The sequence below is a fragment of the Misgurnus anguillicaudatus genome, chromosome 20 (genome assembly GCF_027580225.2).
Source record: "Misgurnus anguillicaudatus chromosome 20, ASM2758022v2, whole genome shotgun sequence".
In the NCBI taxonomy this organism is placed as follows: domain Eukaryota; kingdom Metazoa; phylum Chordata; class Actinopteri; order Cypriniformes; family Cobitidae; genus Misgurnus; species Misgurnus anguillicaudatus.
Genome location: NC_073356.2, coordinates 680,881 through 702,906, shown reverse-complemented (window position 1 = coordinate 702,906; position 22,026 = coordinate 680,881). Strand labels below are relative to the sequence as shown.

Genomic DNA, 22,026 nt, shown 5'->3' with positions numbered 1-22,026 from the left:
GACATGCAGCAGTAAAAAACAATTACACCCAGGCCATTTAGACAACCTCCTTACTAACACACACACACACACACACACACACACACACACACACACACACACACACACACACACACACACACACACACACACATAAACAACCTCCAACAGCATGCATTCAATCCAAGCTTAGAGTCACATGATATATCTTATAAAACTCTTATCCACTTAAAAAAAACATGGCCTGCAGTTCACTGTGTAAGGTAAACAGGTCATATTATGATCCACAATGTTTATTTTCACAGATCGGTTTGAAAATGTTTTCTCAGACTTGTGTGGGTCACATCTGGTGGTGTTTAGCAGAGAGAAGTGGTGTTTTTAATGGATTCTGTAAAGAAGGTACCAACAGGCAGCCTAAAACTGTACAAACTTTTGCCCAACGTTTTTAATGCACTACTGGTGTATAATAATCGTTTGCCTGAAGATAATGTAGATAATGTATCTGTACAACACAATTATTTACCAGATTCTCAACAACGCTGCAAAATGAGCTACTACATACAGTACTACATACAGCTACTACATGCATGTTTGTGAATAAACTAGTGAATTTAAACCTACTTTAAAAACGTATATATTAAAAGGACCCTTACCTCATTTCAGCATTTTATCTTTTTATTTGGAATAAGGACACCATAAAAGTTATTTACAAAAAAGGCCAAATTGAATCAAAAATATAAAATAAAAAAATAATAGTTCTATGTTTATTTATACTGGATGAGAAACATTAAGGTTGTTTAAAACAACATATACAAAAGAGTTTTGTGTCTTAATCCTCTGCTGTGCCTCCTGTTACTCGTTGCCTGCTAGCATTACAAGCTGTTAGATTTGCAGAAGCCATCTTATAAATGACCAATTAAATTAAAAGAGATCATGAGAGACTGCATACCTGCCCAGGAGGAGTCATATAAAGTCTCAAATCTAATGGGGGGGGGGTGGGGGGTGGGGTTGGCTTCTGACAAAAACACTGCTGAGGATAATTTCAACAGGGAATTTGTAATTCTGTTAACCTTACTCCAACTTCGCTTATTACTTACAACTCAATAAACCAAATGCACAAAAAATGTCATTTGTCATGTTTTTGTTAATGTTTGATTTTTATTTATTGGGTAGATAGTGGATTTAAAATGTGTGGCACATAAAGCTCTACTGGGGTACAGGCCACCCATTACTTTTTCTAACACAAGCTTCAAAAAAATATTAAAGTATCTTCACATACTTCTAACGTGAACATTATTAACATTAAGGCATAAATTGCATACAATTTGGTGAACATTATTAACATTAAGGCATAAATTGCATACAATTTGCAAACATATAAAACATTTACTTTCTCTCAAAAAATTATAAAAACATTCTGATGTCCATCTAAAGTAGCCAAGTAGTGATCGAGTCAAAATCAGATTATTGATATTGTTGAGAAACGTGCATTAGTTTCATCATGTTTTCATAAGATAACTCAATCGCATGCCATCTCATGGACTTCGTTGTGCTGATTTGCTATGCAGAAAGGAAACACAAACAGCAATAAAATGCGATTGTGTCACACAGATGATGTTTCAGTTCAAATGTGATTGTTTTGCTTGTACAAACGTGAATTGGGTTACTATACATTGCATATAGATCAGTTTTTGCTGTGATCAATGTAAATGCATACACTGCCAAATAAGGTAAATCACGTAAACTTAAACTTGACAAAGGGGTCTACAGACGCCCCTGGAGACCACTTTGATAAAAATGATACAATATTTTGATATAAATTCATATAAATTGTTCTTATTTATTTTATAAGGCATGAATCAAATGTTAGCCTATTCGTATAACATTGCTCATTTAATTTTCTTTGTTCAAAAGGTCAACTTGTCTTGCTTCTATTGAAAATAGATGCTTTTTAGAGAAAGTCCTAAATCATGTTGGGATGACATGGTTTTAATACAATAATCTAATAATATAACTTGTAATTTTAAATTTGTATTAAGAGTAAAAAAATATAAGCATTTATATACTGGTGTCTCCAGACCTACAGTACACAGTGGGTGTTTTCCAGAAATTAAACCAATGACTTTAGTATTGCAAGGCTGAGCTGCAATCGTTAATAGGCGATATTGATACACTGTAGAAATAAAAAGGCAATTTAAAAATTCAATAGCAAAGAAGACCAATTGCATTTCTTTATGCAAATGTTATGGTTAGACTTTGAAGAATCAGCTGAAATTTTGAAATCTGATTCTGAATTGTTTTAAGTATAAATATTTAATTTACTAATTTTAAACAAACTTCATAGCAACCTAAAATATAGAGGACACCAACGTGAGACTGCGCATCCCCTCAAACAGCATTAGGTCTGTTCTATTGGTATCCCTCCACCTGAAACAAAAGGGGCTCCTCTCAACAGTAAGTGTACTGTTAACCACCTTTACTAAATCATATGTAAAATTATGTTTTATCTGTTAACATTAGTTGCACAGTCTATGAACTAACACTAACAATAAACAACTGCTAAAATGAATAAATGCCAAGATGCATACCGCGATTAAAAAAACTGCCAAAAATATCACAATTACCTGTTAGTGGTTCTTTAATAGAAGATACCAGGACATGGTTTCTTAATCAAGATGAGAGATTTTCTAATTTCTTAAGCAGAGCCTGTATGTTAAACAGTTTAAGTGAAATTAATTCCAGAAAAAGGTACAGTAAAGACAAAAATGTTTGAGGTAAATATACATATTATGAGCAGTGTTGGGCAGCAATTAGTAACTAGTTACTGTAATAATATTATACTTTTCCTGGTTACCAGTAGTGTAACTAATTAAATTTTTTTTACATTACAGTTAACATCCAAAAAATGGCTAGTTACTAGTTACTTTTTGTCACAACGTCACCAACGCAGGAAGCTAGCTCTTTATCGTTCTGCGAACATGTTTAGTTGGTTCCACCAGCTTAAGCCCTGTACTGCATTATTAAATTACAGAAGAAAAATAGTTTGAGCTAGTTTTACTCTTTATTTATCTGTAACTTGATTTCATGGATACCATTTTTTGGGGTGTAATGGAATAGTAATGTAACTAGTAGTGTAACTAATCACCGTTACTGGGAGTATTAAGTAATAATATTCTTTTGAAAATAATAACTACTAATAAGTAATACTCTATATTACATTTTTTTAGTAACTAGCCCAATACTGCATGCAGGACTGCATTCAAAGCAGTGCATTGATGGCAAATACATTTAACAAGGTTTTGTTTTTACTTTTATTTGCAACACAGGCATGGAAATTCAATTCAAATGTGTAAAGGGTCTGACACAATAACTGATCTGTCAGTCAGATTGTGGATATTGCTCAGTACATTAACACACGGCATACAACACTGTGTACAAAAAACAGGCTACACAGACAAAATAGAGACAGTTGACTGTTTTGAAAACAGATTGAATTTACACATTCTCACTGCAAAAAGGAGGAGCTGGGTTCAGCTCCGCCTGCTAAAGGGTAAGCAATTACAGTATGTACCCGCATTAGTGCATGCAAAAACTGAACACCTTCATAAATGAAGCGAAGACAACCCTGTTCTGTTTGATTGCCATAAGGCAGAGATGGAACAGAATATGTGAAGAGAGATGCTCTGTGCAAAGGAAGAACCTAATAAATTAAATGGAAGAATCAATTTATTTTGGTCAAAATACCGGAATTATCCATTTGCACAAATCTCATTATAATTCAAAGTAAACCTCTAGTAATTATCAACACTGGGATCATGCTTCTGGCTAACTTAACTTCCGAAGTCTTGCTTTGAATTTACGTATCAATGATGTATTTTACCTCGTATATTTGTGATGCTTCAAAAATTCTGCTTACTGTGTCGTGAAAACAAGTAGTGCTTTCGAAACAATAACAAACTGATTTCACCTGTTCCCCATTTACACAGAATATAGGATTCATGCAGTTTAAGCTGTTTAGCATGTTACCATGTCTTAAAAAGACCTCCGCCCCAGCTAATGCCTTGAGGTGAATTCAAATTTCCATGCCATTAAGAGCAGCGTGGACCAAGTTAAATACCTTTTGGGGAACATTTCCATACTCCACAGATCTCAAAACACACCAGTTAAGCAAAAACTAGTCAAGTGAGAGAACTGGTTTGTTCTTGGAGATCGGTCAGCTTAAAGGGTTTGCCGAAGCTGTGCTAAAACATCCACCAGAAACTTGTGTCCATTTCTGGTTTGGTTATTCCAGGTGTGCATCACCTTTTAGTAAGGCTCGTCCATATAACCATGAGATTTGCCAGTCCATTAACCCTGAAGAAATCGTTTACCCTCGCCTCACTGGAAAGGACCCGAGCCATAGCTTTTGTCCAGCTGTAAGCATTGTTGCTCAAGCTGGTCCAGTAATCTGTCAACAGAGTCGTCCTTGTTCTCAAGCTTTAGGTACCTCCTGACATTTCTGAGGTCTAGCCTAGGCCAGCTGCGGTGCCTCTGTTCTTCCATAGGTTTAAGTTCGAGGTCAAACCCAACCATACTCACGCACACCTCAGAGCTGGATTGTCTTGGAAGCAGACTGTGGTGACCCATAGAGATCATGGGCTTGTCCTCTGTATGCATCACATTACATGGAATTATTTGTGGTCTAGTCCTGTGGCTCATGCTGTAAGATCTTCTGTTCGGGATGGAAAAGCTTTCGCAGTCCTCCCCACCTAGTGTCGACATGGAGGACGCAGTAACACAGTTGCTGAGTCCAAAGTGACTTTCTAGCCGCAAATTAAGCCCAGGGGTGGTCCCTTGCTCCTCATCACAAAAAATTACTTTGCTAATGTTGCAGGATTTGGATGAATGAATGGAGGAGGTGGACGAAGAGTCCTGATGATGAAGGACCTCGGTGTGCATGGTTTCCCGCTGCTGTACGCTCTCCTCCTCATCTATGCTCTTCACTTGGAGTAGTGGCTCTGAGCTGGATAATTCCTGCAAGCAGAGAATGTTCAGGTGGGCTGCAGGTAAACTGCTGACCCATTGGTAGTGCCTGGCAAGAGAGTTCACCTGTAAGAGGTCTGCCGAAGGAACAGCTGCAGAAACTGAGCAGATCACACTCCTCATCTGAGCCAGAAGCATTCGAGTTTCCCTATCACGATTCTCATAGAGGACCGTGTTGGCACAAATAAGTATAAAGAGTCCCACTCCCATAATGACAGGACCCAGTAATTTCATCCTTTCACTGTGAACCAGACTTGCTGCAGATAAAAGGCCTTTGGACCCTACTCCCCATCCTGAAGTGCCGGAGGACCCTTCCTCTACAGTGTCCAGTGTTGCACGATGGGCACGGTAAGGCCAGTAGCCTGCCACGGCAAGCGCAGTGCCAATAATAACCACCACCACACCAAGCACCAGAAAGGCACCAGGCATGGAGCGAATACGTAGCTTTCCCTGTATCACACCTTCCTTCTTCCTCCTGGAGTGAAGACTAAAACGTGGCAGGCGCTGACGGGAAGGTGATTTCCGGTCACTGGACTTATGACTCCTCATTGCCCTAGGCTGGTCCAGTGCACACCCCACTCCAATGGGAGTCTGAAAAAGCGAAAGTAAAAGGGTCAGCATGGTAAGGGCTAAACTCATGCATACTAATTTTTGTCAAAAGGCTTATGTAAACGTCTTTTTAACCAGTAATGCTTGTTTCTGAACCTCCAAACTAATCTGTTTACACTGTATGTATATTGAACGACAAATTAATACTAATGATCCCTGGAGCTCTTTTTTTCTTTTAAGCATGCTGTCTGCTATTTTATTAATATTTAATTTACAGTGTTGTTTTAAATAATTTATGAGAACAGTTGCAGTGTTTTTGTTTGCTAATAAATGCTTAGATCATATAAAGTCACATGGTCTTGAACATCTGAAGGAAAAACGTGTGACGGCCATCCAAAGCAACACCACATGTGTAAACAAAATTCACTAAACTCTTTCACAATTAGAGGCTGTGCAGCAACATCATATCCAGAAAAATCTGGTACAAAGTAATGCTACATTAAATCCATGAAAATCATTAGATGAAAAATGTCAAGATAACTTAAGCGAAAGAGATGTGAAATGTGTATAGACACATAAAACACTTCAATAAAAAATGTTCACAGCTGTTTAGATGTCATCACACATAAATCATATGCTACAAATACATCACATACATTATAAATATACCCATTCTTAAAAGTAAGATGTGTTGTACCTCAACAAACCCTGTTGAAAAAACAATAAAACCATTACAGAAAATTCTAATGGTTTTATTGGGAATTTTATTGGTTCTAATGGAATATGGTCCAAAACACACTACAGTGTGTATTGGTTTTTCTTGGTCTGTATTGGTTCTATGCATTGGATCTAATGGAATATGGCCCAAAACACACTACAGTTTAGTGGTTTTAATGGTAAAAGCTAATGAACTGCAAAAAAATGCAAAAAATGACTTTCTTACATTTTTTGCAGTGTGATTCCTATGGGTGTTTTAATGAAAACCATTACACTTTTCTGTAATGGTTTTATTGCTTTTTTTTCAGCAGGGACATTATCTAACAAAATCTACACCACTTGAAGAGGAAAAAACGAACAACCGTTGCTAGGTTTGAATTCACTATACGTGGCTTATTCATTCTGGAACAAATGCTCTGTTTGAGGGTTTTTTTCAACAACTCTGAAAATGTCATTTAGCCTACCATCCTGCTGACTTGCTTGGTTTGTTTAAACTCATGGGAAATGCTTTGGATGTTCTACTAGAGTAGAATTTGTAAGCAAGAAAACACTAAGGTTGTGGCCATTTTGTTATTAAAGACTTTTCTGGCTGTTAAACTAATCCACATATCCCATAAATTTAACAACAATGATACAGTCAACTTCCAAACGAGATCCACATACAAAAGCAATGTATAGTGCCACATATGTTTGGACTGATTCATCAAAAGATCGAACTGATGAAATCCAGACCTCTTTTTCCATTACCAGGTTCAGCTTTACTTTTAATGGCTGTTCACTCTGGTCTCCAAATGGGTGAAAATTAATCATATAAAGCAGTCTATAAACAGCAGCTATAGATCGATCTTAAAATCCGAACTGTGCCTGCCTGATCACGGTGTTCAAGATCGAACCATTATTTTATACACTAACACCGAGAGATCTCCTAAAACTATGGAGGCCCCTTCCGGTAGAATGAGACTGTTCGTGTTAATCTTTAATATTTGTAGTGTGGTGATGCATGAACACTATGACCTGACCCTGGTGCATTTACCACGCCTCATACCGCATTAACATGTTTCAAAAACTCTTTTGCCTACATTCATTCATCAATTCTGAATGACACTGCAGGACGCCTCGTGAAAATTATATTAGCCTTTAGTAATATTAACAAACACATAAAAGCGTCAGTCTTTTCTTTAAATAGGACTAAGATCGTGTTTGCATGTTGCATCACGCATACACTCTTACAAACAAACGACGATTAATGTCGTTTTATTAAATTCATTATTTCAGGCAGACATTGCAGCATAAAACATTTGTCGAGTGTCCATCATATGCAAATATTACCAAAGAAATCAAAACTTATTCCCAAAATTAAATATGACTTTTAAAGCAGTTCCATTTTCGTTCGCAGACTATCAATTTTCGTTCAAACTTGATGTTAGACTGTGACAATAAATACCGATCGACCTTTAATAAGGTCAAGTCAATAGATAAAATCTGTGATGATTTTTGTGCTGTATACTGGTTACATAAACAAAACTGTAGCTATCACGCTCCTCGGAAGACAATGACAGGAATGTGTTTTACTTGCCTTTGTTACAGTGTATCACGTCAACGTCGAGATGTTCTTCATCCACTGTGAAGTTTCGCGGTTCACCATCAATCCAGACGCGTGAGAAGTGCAACGTGCCTCCCATGACAGCTCTTCCTCTCCAAAAGAAGACAGTGATGGGTTAAAAGAACGGACTTTCTAATGGCAGAAATGAGGAATTTCTCTCCATAACCAGGAGTCACCGTCTGCTCGTTCACCACTGTCCAAATTTCTTGATTTCCTCTCTTGTTAAAGTGTTCAGGAGAGCGCCTCCTTCGTCGTCTCTTTTATTTGAGGCACAGTATAGTGGCCCGACTTCGCTTTCCACATAATCTGAGGATATTATATTATAGCCTAAACTCAACAGGCTTTTATAGCTCCGCTCCGTTTGCGGTTTTAGAAAGTACATCACTTATACGTTCATATCTGTACAACAAGGTTTTGAAGTTACAAAATATGAAAAGGGTGACACCTCTTGAGCACATTGGCAAAAGTATTTAAATAAACCACAAACATGCATTTTTCTTACTTGAGTATGGCGACATCTTGTGGAAACATGCAACAAATTGTTCCATTGCAGTGATTGAAATGATCATTTGGATTAGCTTTCAGTATGAATATGTTAGATTTAAGGATCTATTGCGCTCTTAACACATAAAAGCGTCAGTCTTTTCTTTAATATAATGGGACTGAGATCGTCTCTGCATTTCGCATCACGTATGTTACAAACAAAAGACAATTCATTTTGTTTTGTTAAATTCATTTCAGGCAGACATTGCAGCATATCATACCTTATAAAACATTACGGCTTTAATTTCTAGAGTTTAATATAAATATGTATTTTCAAAAACTCATTGCTTTACCTCGGAAGACATTTAATGAAGTTTATTTAACTAAATTAAATAAAGGAGGAGCATGGTCATGTAATCCAGTGTTTCTCAACCCTGGTCCTCAAGGACCCCCTTCCAGAAAGTTTTAGGCCATGTTTACACGTGGATGGCTATTTTCATAAACGGACATTTCAACCTCTCCGGTTTCAAAAATAATATCGTGCACACATGTCAGTTTTCAGAAAAGTGTTTATTTACACGTACACGTGCATATTTGCCGTCAAGAGACGCTCAAGCCCACGTAAGCCAATCACCGGCAGTACTTTGACATCATCCGTCTGTCGGTTCTTGCAGCGCCGCATGAAGTCAAACACGCGTAAAATTGCTGACCTCCGAGCACTCGTCTCTGCTCCTCGACATAATGGAGCAGCTCTATTTGCAAATACAAACACACGAAACGAGTTTGCACGAACATAAATGTGATCTTGGAAGCGTTCAGAGTAGCAGTCACATGTAAACATAGGTCGCACTTTTGACGTAGGTGCGAGCTCTGGCGCATACTCTGTGACGTTGCCTGCTTAAACATCCGTTTGTCTCAGTTTATGTGCAACCGAAGATTTTCAGGATCTCCACTCTAGCCGGAGTTTTTAGAAACAATCGGTTTCAGAGGCGAGTTCTCCGTTTGCGTGTAAACGAGGGGCACAAACGAAGGTAAATCTCTCAGTTTTTAAAAATAACCATGTACGTGTAAACAGGGCCTTAGATGTCTCCTTATTTAAAACACCTGAACCAACTCATCAGCCTCCTTCCAGAATGTCACCCTATCAAGCTAATAATTTAAATCAGGTGTGTTAATTAAGGAGACATTCTGGAAGAGGGTCCTTGAGGATCAGGGTTGAGAAACACTGTAATCCGAGGAAGTTGCGTCGGGGGGAGCTGAGTCTGTAGAATGGCGGAAGGGAACGCGGGAGGACGTTTGTCTGTGGATCGCATGGTGGATCGGGAACTTCAGGCGCTTAAGGCGGTTGGCAACAACTGGACTGTGAATGGTCAGGAGTTTGAAAGTGACGGATCAGGAAGTGAGGATGGGGAGATGGATGTTGGACGCGGGAGTTTGGAAGAATGGAAAGTAGTACAGAGAAAACGGAAAAATAAAGATAGAGATGAATCAGATAATAGTGACATTGAAAAAGGAATAAAAACGGTGAAAAGGAGTGAAGTTGAGATCAAGGTATTTATCAAACTACTGCAGGAGGGGACTACTTTTGACGACTGGAGTCCAATCCAACTAACTAAATCTCTGCATAAAGAAATTGGGGAGGTAAGGAGCGCTAAAAAGTTGAGGAATGGTTCTTTATTGGTAATAGGGCTGCACGATAATGAGAAAATATGCGATATGCGATAGTTCTGTTGGTGGGTGCGATGGCGATATGCCTTGCGATATGTCTTACTTAGAGAAATTCTTTTTTTATTTGCTTTTATTTTAGCATTTAGATATGGTATGAAATAAAGAGGTAATGCATATTCTAAAGATGTAATTAAAATATGCTATACATGTGACAAAAAAACTAGTAATGTGTGACCATAACGCAATACTTTGATTTATTGAATATTTATATTAATTTCATAAATCCAACCACTCCAAACTCTCTTTCCTTTCTCTTTGACATGAACAAAGCTGAATGAACTTGTGAATATGACCCCCTTTAAATGGATTTATTAACATTGTGAAAGGTGTAGAAAGACTAACTTTATACAATAAAATGTATAGTATATTAATGATAGACAATGCAGGTCTATGGATTATAAATAGGTCTAAAGATTATAAAGTTGATTGGTTTGTGTAGAAGCAGTAAAAGTGCCTCTCTTTCTATTCCTCTGTTGCAGATTAAAAGAGCTTAATCCTTAATTATTTTAGATTCAAAAGTATACTCTATATAAAGTATGTAGATTCAGCTTACATAATGACTGTTTGACAGTTTGAGCTGCTCGTTCAGTACATGGGCTTGGCATTAACATTGGTTATTTGCTACCGTCTTTGTAGCAAACATTTTAGATATAAAAAGACGGTTCATTGATAATAATACTATAAACATGGGAGAAAGAAAGTGCAGCGCGTGGCCGTGACTTTATATAAACAAGAGTCAGTTTTCATCGCCATAGAAACCGGAGGCACGCTTGAGACTGCACATGCGCTTTAGTGCGTTAGCGCTGACTGAAGGGCGATTTATAGTCGTGCGTAGGTCCTACGCCGTAGCCTGTGCGTAGCTCTGCGTAGCCTGACGCGCACCTCACAAAATTTCTAACAGCGCGTCAGTTCTACGCGGACCGCAAGCGCTGTGATTGTTTGGCTAGAATCCCTCCCTCACCGGCCAAAAGCCCACCCTATTTATTGCGTTGCATTTCCTCCTACGCATTTCCGCTTGCGACGAAAAAAAAATGGATCAAGTCGAAGAGAGATTGGCTGAAGAAGTTAGAAAATACGTCCATCTTTATGATACAACTTCTTCGCATTATAAAGATGCGCAGATGGCCAGTAATTCTTGGCGAGAAATCGTGGAAAATATGGGGTTGGAGAAGACCGAATGCTTGAAGCGATGGAAGAACATGCGAGACAAATTCGTTCGACTTCGCAAAAAGCTAGGCAGTGCCAGGAGCGGCGACCCAGGAGGAAAGAAAGTTCCAGCACTTTACATTTTTCTTTCTTGGCTGGAACCACATGTAAAGCATCGGCAGACTGAAAGCAACTACGACAAACATGAGGTAAATATAACTTTCATGATTATTTGAGTTGCATAAAAGCGTGTCTAGTACAGATGATCGTTAGCTAGCCTAGTAGCCAACAAGCTAGTTGGTTTGTTTGTTTGCTTGCTTGCTTACATGACCCGGTTGGTATTGTTCTTTATTTGGTACGAAAACGTGCTCATTAAATTGTTTACGTGTTTTTACTAGAGTGCAAATGAGAACGGGGTCGTGGCCAGCTCACAAGGTGACGAAACGCCGACAGAGTACACGCCAGCAGAGGAGACGCAAACCCAGTCGATGGCATCGTCCTCCAGCCCAGAGTCCAGCTCGGCCTGCCCGCCATCTCCTCTTTTCACTAGCCCGAAATCAACGCACAAGCGAAAGAGGAGAGAACCGGACGAGGACTTGTCCAAGCAGCTGGAATTGCTGGAGGCCCGTCGTTGTGAACTCCAGAACAAACTTTTGAAAGAATACAGTCGGTTTGGAGAAACTGTTGCGGACATGCTGCGTCGATTGCCCGATGAACATCGGCCGCAGGCCATCTTCGACATCTATAAACTATTATTCGATAAACAGCAACAGAAATAAACTGTGCTGCCACGTTTAATTGTGTGCACTTTGTTTTTAAATTACACAAGTTTAATTTTTCTAGTGTTTTTTGATTGGACTACCTTTTTAATGTCTATGTATATTTCATATTTATACTCCATACTGAAAACAGCAACAGACATAAGCTTTGCTGCCACGTTTGTGTGCACTTTTTTCATTACATTACACAAGTTTCATTGTTATTCCTTTTAATGTCTATATATGTATATTGAAATATTTGAAACAGCAACAGACATAAGCTGTGCTGCCACGTTTGTGTGCACTTTTTTGATTACATTACACACGTTTCATTTTAATTCCCTTTAATGTCTATATATGTATATTTCAATATTTGAAACAGCAGCAGACATACACTGTGCTGCCACGTTTGTGTGCACTTTTCTCATTACGTTACACAAGTTCCATTTTTATTGTATTACCTTTTAATGTTTGTATATGTGTATTCCATACTTGAATCGGCAACAGAAATAAACTGTGCTGCCACTTTTAATTGTGTGCTACTACACCAGTTTCATGTTTATAGTGTTTTATTTTGACTTTTAATATCTATTTAATAATAGAATTGTTTAATAAAACGTTTAAAGAAAAAAACATTGTTGTCTTCGTAATATTGCACTATTCATTGTGCATTCATTCTTGCCTTTCAAACTTGAATATTACAGCATTTCTCAAATGCTAACACACGTAAAAGTGGTTTTATTTGCCTCGGTTGGTAAACCACATACCTGATACACAGTTAGATTATTAAACTTAACACAAGTAAAATTTTTTCAATGTGTCTTGAAAAACTCAACAAAAATTCCTTCAATTTGAACCGATTTAATCAGATTCCGAGTATGAAAACACACAACTATGTACTTCACATCATTGACATACTTTGTTTTTCTGTACTGCTTCATGTAATGTACACCCTTTAAAATTTTTAGACCGAGAATAAAAGAAACTTCCATTCAAAATGTGGTCATTGGAAATACATTAAGGTTCTTTTTCCAATTAAAGTGAAACTGAAGAATTAATTTATAATTTCACCGGTATTTTGCAAGGCTAGGGAGTACTGTAGGCCTGGTGTTTGTCATGTATTTTCATCAGTCAAAAGTAATTTTCCATAGGAGAATATGAGATTGACTTCATAACTTTTACCATGAAGTTTGTGTTTTGCGCAGAATACGGTTTGATAATATGTGTGTTAAGCAATAACAAACAACTGTAATATGTTGTAATGTGTTTCTTTACATGGAAAATAAACAGATCTATAAAGTGTAATAGATCAGCCAAGAAACAAACCAAAAATTAATTTGTTGAATAATTTGTTGCGTAAGCTTACAACAGAAATTGATTAACCTGAAATATGTAATAATATCTAGAAAGTACAATACCACACAAATACATTTTCTGTCAAATCACATTTATTTGATATGCCTTTTGACCAAGAATGTTTCATCGTCTCACAGAAGCATCAATATCAGCAAAATGTGATACTTTGGCCTTACACTTGCATCTCACAAGTCACATATTAACAATCAGATTGTTTAGAGAACATTATTTAATAGTCCACGACAAACAATGTGGTTCTGCCATGGTACAAGTCCTTGTGGTGACTAAAAGAATGACATTAGGTCATTACGAACACCCATAGAAGCTCTACTGGTACGGCACCTTGACAGGTAGCGTGGATCAAGTGCATGTAAAGTACCATTGTCTGCAACAACCGCTCGCCATTCCCCAGGTTGAGGGACACCAGAAGCATCTGTGTCCACAAAATTAGCAGGGATGTATCGGTTTGCAGGCGTGTTCACTTCATCTGTGTATGTGAGAAAGTTGTGAAGCATGACACACGCCTTCACAACATCGACTGCTTTGTCCGGATGGAATTCCAGGGCTCGTCCCAGAATTCTCCATCTTGCCACCAAAATTCCAAAGCTGTTCTCGATAACACGTCTGGCTCTGGAATGTCTGTAGTTGTAAATCTGCTTTTCCATTGTCTTGGTTGCGCCTCCTTTGGGAAAACAAAATACAATTGTTTTAATTGTGTAGTTACATAACTTTTGCATACATAATGTACTCAAGAGGATATTACAGTAGATTATATTAGAATTGTAAACATAGTTATAATAGACATGCAATGTGCAATGCTCAAGTCCATAACAAACACGCATGGAAATAAATATATACACGAAATACATACACATCACACACACACAAAATATATCACAACATACCTTGAAAGGGACGCATGAGATTATTCAGAAGTGGAAAAGCAGCATCTCCAACTATCACATGTGGCAGTGTGACTCTGGTCCCTGGGAGATTGGCTGGCGGGGGCAGATTCAGTTTCTGCTCGAGCAACATGGAACCAAATTTGCTCTCCTTAAAGATTCCTCCATCACTTTCTCGCCCGTATCCTCCCACATCAACCATGGTAAATCTATACCTGGCGTCGCAGGTAGCCAAAAGGACAATGGAGTGTACACCCTTGTAGTTAAAATAGTCACAACCAGATGACGGCGGGGCCTTGATGTTTACATGCTTTCCATCGATGCTTCCAACACAGTTCGGAAAGTTCCACAACCGCCAAAAATCAGCTGCGATAGCTTCCCACTGCGCTGCATTGCAGCATGGTAGAAATTCTGGCTGCAATGCTTTCCAAAGTGCTTTACAGACCTCGGACACAATAGAAGACATTGTGCATGCCGCTATTTTGTAGCTAGCAGCTACTGTTTGTTGGGTAGCACCTGAAGCTAACAAACGGAGGGTCACTGCCAGTCTTTGCCGAAGATCTATTGGCATACCATGGGTTGACTGATGACTTATAAAGGGTTGTAAACGACGAACCAAATCGTCAAATCGACTTGCCGACATACGAAAATATCGGAAATGCATCTCCTCATCCATGTCCCGCATCTGTTGGACAAGCGTGACAAACTCTCCTTCGTGTTCTCTCGTTTGATGCAATGGTCGAACACCCCATCTTCTGTCATTTTGTCGTCGTTTCTTTTTTAGTAGTTTTAGAAAAATAATCTGTTCTTCAATGTTTAACATTTCAAGCTCCAACAATAGTCGCTGTCGACGTGCCGCCATTGCTGCCTGTTTCTTTCAAACATACACAATGCCGCTTCTTCGGCTGTTGCACTGCTGCTACTGTTAGTTAGATTTTCTCGGATACTGCCGACTAGCGGTCTGCATGTGTACATACACGTCGACGCGGACAACGACGCAGAAGTATAAATGAAAACCGACGCGTAGGCTACGACGTCGATGCTACGCCGTAGGACCTACGCACGACTATAACGAGCCCTTGACTCTTCACGGCCGTTGTTGTGTCGAAGTCTGTTCCCCCTATGTTCCCTCTATTTTTCCCTTCAGTGTAGTGTTTTTATGGCGTTTTTATCACGTTATAAGTTTTATTATTTATATATTAAGTTTTAATGGCTACTGAGATGTATATGTGTGCATTTCTGTAATGTATCTGTATTGTTCTTAATGGTAAGTCAATTATTTTTACAGTATGAATCATATTATATGTATAATATTTATTTAATTATGTATGCAAACATTACATTTTTAAGACAACCAGTAAAGGAAAAAAAAGAAAAAGACAGGCTATATTTTAAAAGAAATACCCTAATAGAAAACGGTCAAATGTATGAAATATTTAATAAATTGTATTATAAAATACATGATATTATGCCTTTTTAGTATAACCAATTCAAATCTTTAATCTTTCTAAATGTAACGTGATGAAAACGCTATAAAAGCACTACACTAAAGGGGAAACATAGGGGGAACTGAGTTCGACACAACACCGTCTCTGATCGACTTGGGTTGAAACAGACCCGGTACCTGAAGTAATTAAAACGGGACCGACTCGGACCCAACTGACCTTTCAAAATATAGACTCGTGTCCTTCCGTGAAGACCTCTAATGGATACAACTATGATCAAGTTCAGGAACATGGAAGGATACAATGATTCAATGTGACACTGAGCTTTGCGTCGCACCTAATTCATCGAGAAACAGAAAGCATGCGAACGCACAGCGAACTCATCAGAAAAGACATGACGTGCTCGCACGCATAATGTCATTATCACGGACAAAAAAAGACAAAATTTGATGCTAAATATACGTGGGCAGTTGTTAATATACTTGAGAGAGCCGCTCAAGTAAAGTAAGTGTGTGGGAACCACCTTCTGATCAGTGTAATTTGGACGATCTAAGCATGCAACACACAAATGATAGACACGTAAAACAAATGCAAGTTATCGCAGCTCCCTGCGATATGCATATCGCATACACAGTTATCGCGATGGCGATACATTTTCGATATATCGTGCAGCCCTAATTGGTAATATGTAAAAATGAGAAGCAACAACAGAAAGCAATAAAGATAAATAAACTGAATGGACAGCGAGTGAAGTGTTCAATGGCATATGATAAAAACATTGTTAGGGGTGTAATATCAGGGATTCCTCTAAGTGAGTCAGTGGATTCAGTGAAAGAAGGAATTAACAATGTTAAAGTAAGGGAAGCAAAACGACTTAAAACAAGAAGAAATGGAAATATTTGTGACAGTTTATCAATAATGTTAACTTTTGAGGAAGACAAACTCCCAGGGAAAGTTTTTATTGGTTATATGAGCTATGATGTCAAGGTCTATGTTCCGCCTCCACTGCGGTGTTTTAAATGCCAACGGTATGGGCATGTAGCGGCGATATGTAAGGGCAAACAAAGGTGCAGTAAATGTAGTGGTGAACATGAATATGGAAAGTGTGAAGAGGGGGCAAAACTAAAATGCTGTAACTGTGGAGGAGAACATAGCGCAGCATATGGGGGTTGTGAGGCTAACAAAAGAATGCAAGAGGTACAGCGAATTAAAGCAGTCCAATGTGTTTCATACGCAGAGGCAACTAAGAAAGTCCAAGAGGTGTGATGAGAGAAACAATAAAGGATAGGACTAAAGATGTAAGGGACTGTGTCAAATGTAAAAAATTACAAGAAGATACATTGATTGTGAGTAAAGGTGATTTTGTGCTCTTCATGGCTGAAATAATCAATTGTTCAGCACAGACCAGTAGTAGAACAGAAAGAATTAAAATAATTGTCAAGTCAGCCGAGAAATTCCTGGATGCAAAGGGAATGCCTTGGGAAAGAGTGAGAGACATTCTTAATGATGAAACACAACAATCTCAGACATGGGGTGGGACTGCATAATGGTTTTGATTATATTGCAATGGAATGCGAGGAGCTTAATAGCGAATGGGCAGGAATTTAAAAAATATGTTGATGAGATGTGTGTAAAACCTAATGTTATTTGTATACAGGAAAGTTGGTTGATTCCTAAACTGGATTTTGTTATTAAAGGATATACCTCAATAAGGAGAGATAGAGAAGCTGGTAAAGGTGGGGGAGTCATAACCTTCATACAAAAAGGCATTCAATATAGAGAAATTAAAAGAGGGACTGATCTAGAGTACATTATAATAGAAGTTTGTTCAAACGAAGGTAGTATAGAGATAATAAATTTCTATAATCTATGTAGGCAATTAGAATTAAGCCAATTGGCAGATATTGGGAAGGATACAAAGGGGAGAGTGATATGGTGTGGTGATTTTAATGCACATAGTACATTGTGGGGGGAAAGGAATGATGTTAATGGGGATGTAATGTTAGAATTTATGGATGAGGAAGAGTTAGTTTGTCTGAATGATGGATCAGGAACTAGAATTGATGTTGTTAGGGGAACAGAATCAGCAATAGATCTCTCATTGGCTACTATGTCATTAGCAGATAAGTGTGAATGGGAGGTATTAAAGGACAATGCTGTAGGTAGTGACCATTTCCCTATTATAATTCAAGTAGGAATGAAAGCTGCAGTTGAACATGAAGTCAAAAATGAGAGATGGATATTAGAGAAAGCAGATTGGGAAAAATTTAGAGAGAGTAGTGATGAGATGCTTTCAGCAATAGATGTGCACAGAGATATTGAAAGTTTGTGCATGGATATTGGTGCTGGCATAATCAGTGCTGCAAGTTTAGCCATTCCTAAATCCAAAAATTTAAATAAAATAGTACCATGGTGGTCTAATGAATGTAAAACAGCAAATAAAGAGAGGAACAAAGCTTTTAGAATTTTGAAAAGAACACACAATTTCCAGAATTTAATCAAGTTTAAGAAATCTCAAGCAGCTGTAAGGAAAACTATAAGGGAGGCTAAGAATAGTTGCTGGAGAAGGTTCTGTGACTCTATAGGAAGGACTACTCCAGTAGAGAGAGTTTGGGGCATGATAAAGAAAATGAAAGGGAGCGGAAAAGAGTATGGATATCCTGTGATGAATGATGGTCAGAATGTAATCACTAGTAACATTGGCAAAGCAGAGATAATGGCAAAGGTATTAAGTAAGGTACATAGTAATGAAAATCTGAGTCAACAGGAAAAAAGAGCAAGAGCAGAAACAATGGAAAAATATGAACATGATTTTGAGAATGAAGATGTGACAGGAGGGGTGTTGAATGAATTATTCACATTAACTGAACTAAATATTGCACTAAGAAAGTTAGGTAAATCTTCACCAGGGGGGGATGGGATTTGTTATGCTATGTTGAGAACCTAACTGATAAAGGAAAATAAATATTGTTATGTCTTTACAATAAGGTATGGACAGAGGGAAATATTCCAAGAGCATGGAAAGAATCTATAATTATCCCTATTAAAAGGCCTGGAAAAGACCCAAAGATTCCTAACAACTACAGGCCAATAGCACTTACGTCACAATTGGAGAAAACAATGGAAAGAATAATAAATGACAGACTTATATATATAGTTGAGACTAAAGGATTGATACTAAATTATCAGAGTGGTTTTAGAAGAGGTAGAGGTACTATGGATCCTTTAGTGTGTTTGGAGGATGCCATAAGAAAAGCTCAAGTGAACAAGGAGTCAGTGGTGGCTGTCTTTTGTGATATTGAGAAAGCGTACGACATGATGTGGAAGAAAGGCCTTTTGATTAAGTTAAATCATATGGGAATCAAGGGAAGAGTGTTTACATGGATTAAGGAATTTTTGTCAGAGAGATCAATAATAGTAAGGATAAATGGGGTGACAAGTGAGCGGTATCAGGTAGAAAATGGTATTCCGCAAGGGAGTATTATCAGTCCTCTATTGTTCTCCATCATGATTAATGACATTTTTAAGGAAGTAGAGAATTTTGTAGATGTAGCATTGTTTGCAGATGATGGTACATTATGGAAAAGAGGGAGGAATGTGGAATTTGTGATGAATAAGATTCAGCAAGCAGTTGATGTAGTGGATAATTGGGCTATTAGATGTGGTTTTAGGATCTCTATTGATAAAACCAAAATAATGTTTTTTTTTCAAGAAAGAAACTGGCCAAGGAAATAAAAGTGAAACTTTCTGCTAATGAGTTAGAAAGGGTTGATTCCTTTAAATACTTGGGCAAATGGTTTGATCAAAGATTGACATGGGCAATGCATATTCAAAAAATAATTGATAAGTGCAAAAAAGTAATAAATGTAATGAGGTGTTTGTGCGGAGTGGTGAGCAAGTAGACATGCTTTAAGAACAATTTATACAGGTTTGATCAGGTCTATATTTGATTATGGTTGCTTAATATATGGATCTGCAGCCAAAACATGGCTGAACAAGTTGGATGTGATCCAAAATCAGGCGTTGAGATTATGCTGTGGTGCTGTCAAAACCACGCCAGTGACAGCTGTCCAGGTGGAGATGGGAGAAATGCCTCTTCACCTTAGAAGAGATCAGCTAGCCCTTGTGTATTGGGCAAACTTGAGAGGTCATAATGAAAAACATATGAGTCAATCAGTGCTGAAGCAATGTCAAGAGCGTGGAAACGCTCAAGTCAGAAGTTTTGGTTGGGTCATCAATGATAAAGTAAATGAAATGAGGATTAATGAGTTAAAAATAAGTCCTACTGTAGCGTTACCAGTTAATCCACCATGGGTTTTTAAAGAGATGTCCATTGATTTGGGACTATTAGAAGAAAAGCAAGAAAATGACATAGACAAATACAGGGTGCAGAACTATTTAATGGAGAGGTATAGGGAGGATTTAATTATATATACAGATGCATCTAAACGGACGGATACAAGAATGGGGGTTGCTTATGTTATCCCTAAATTAAAAATTGAAGTGGGTAAAAGAATCAGTGATGATTTAGCCGTTTACACAGCAGAGTTGATCGCTGTGGGGCTAGCTTTGATTTGGGTGGATGTCAATAGGCCTAGGAAGGCAATAATTGCTTCAGATTCCAGTTCAGCCTTAATTAGTATCAAAACGTTTCAGTCAAACTCAAGGCAGGACATTGTATATGATATTCTAAAAGTGGCAAACAATCTGGTGAGGTCAGGAATTGATGTAACTCTTGTATGGGTACCAGCTCATATAGGAGTTGTAGGAAATGAGTCAGCAGATAAATACGCTAAGCAAGCAGCTGGAAAGCCTAACATAGATATTGAGGTAAATTACAGTAAAGCAGAAATTAAAAGTATGGTTAAAAACAAAATGAAGGGAAAATGGCAAACATTATGGGACAGTGGGCAGACTGGAAGACAGTACTATAGTATACAGAACAAAGTGGGAAAGGGCAGAAATACGAACAGAAGTAAGGAGGAGGAGGATGTATTTTCAAGAATGAGATATGGTCACACACGATTAAACAATACACTGGTAATAATGAAGAAGCATGCTGATGGCAACTGTCTATTTTGCGGTAATTCAGAAACAATAGAGCATGTTATTTTACACTGTACTAAATATCAGGAAGAAAGACAAAGATTAATAGCACAATTGCAAGGAGAACATATGAGGTTAAATTTACAGGACATTTTACAAATAAGCTCAGGTGGAATTTGTTTTAAGTATGTAATTGAATTTTTGAGGAATACAGGATTAATTAAAATAATTTAGATTGATTTTGTTTTGTTTGAGTGTTGTGTATATATTATTATTTTTTTTGCATATTTGTCTCATATTTTGAAAGGATTAGACTCTAGTACCACACTCCAGTCCAGATGGTGGCGGTAATGCACTATTAAAGTTAGTTGCCAACCGCCATTAAAACGGAAGAAGAAGAAGAAGAACACTGTAATCCATAATCCAACCAGTCAGCTCAAAGAGTCTCTCTATATATTGGCATCTCTCACCTCCACTAGCAGTTTTTGCAGCATCCCTCCTCCACACCATTGCCTCACTCTCAGCTGGTATATCTATCCCAGTTAAGGAGGTGGGAGTAGTTTTTGTAGCTTTAAAAATGTGGCACTATTCAATACCATTATAAATCTGAAAAGGGCCTGAAAATTATTTAATGTAACTCCAATGGTGTTTGTTTGAAAGAAGAAAGTCATATACAACTAAAGTGTGAGTAAAATATGGGTTAATTCAATTCCCAGGAAATGCACATGATAGAATGTATAATGCACTGTATGTGTTGCTTTGGAAAATGTAATGGAATAGCATTTAAAGGGATAGTTTACCCAAAAATTAAAACTTTGTCATAATTTAGGGGAGAGTGGGGTGATTTGTGCCAGGGGGGAAGTAGTTCCACCCCTTGTTTCTGGAAAACCATAGAAGAAATTGGTCATGTGACCACATAATTTTGATAAGTCAATTTGACTTATCCTTAAAGAAAGAGAGACACATGGCATGAGAGGTAGGCACATTTTAGCTCCAAAAAATTATTAAGTAGGGTGACCATACGCGCCATTCTTCCCGGACGCGTCCTGGCCAGGATTTTGGGTTCGTCTTCCGGAAGTCATATTTGACGACCGCGCACCTCATAGAGCAGGGGTCTCCAACCTTTTTTCATTGGAGAGCTACTTTCTAAAAAATAAAAGTGGTCGAGAGCTACTTGTGTCACGTAATACCTAAATTAGTGAGTTAATAGACAACAATCTATTAATTCACTGTGATTTGAACTCTTTCCTCTACAGCATTTTTTTTTAAAGTTGCCAGCCAGTGCCAGCATT

General features: G+C 37.9%; 2 protein-coding genes across 2 annotated transcripts; one reads left to right on the top strand and one right to left on the bottom strand.

Moving 5' to 3' along the window:
• Positions 1-1,114: 1,114 nt before the first annotated feature.
• Positions 1,115-8,246, bottom strand: tmem200b (transmembrane protein 200B). Its single transcript, XM_055220379.2, has 2 exons — positions 7,844-8,246; positions 1,115-5,592 (listed from the first exon to the last, which is right to left on the bottom strand). The coding sequence occupies exon 2, from the start codon at positions 5,548-5,550 to the stop codon at positions 4,357-4,359; it is 1,194 nt and encodes a 397-aa protein (XP_055076354.1). The 5' UTR covers positions 5,551-5,592; positions 7,844-8,246; the 3' UTR covers positions 1,115-4,356.
• Positions 8,247-8,998: 752 nt separating this feature from the next.
• Positions 8,999-12,552, top strand: LOC129455611 (uncharacterized). Its single transcript, XM_055220380.2, has 2 exons — positions 8,999-11,436; positions 11,626-12,552. The coding sequence occupies exons 1-2, from the start codon at positions 11,113-11,115 to the stop codon at positions 12,004-12,006; spliced, it is 705 nt and encodes a 234-aa protein (XP_055076355.2). The 5' UTR covers positions 8,999-11,112; the 3' UTR covers positions 12,007-12,552.
• The last annotated feature ends 9,474 nt before the right edge of the window (positions 12,553-22,026 follow it).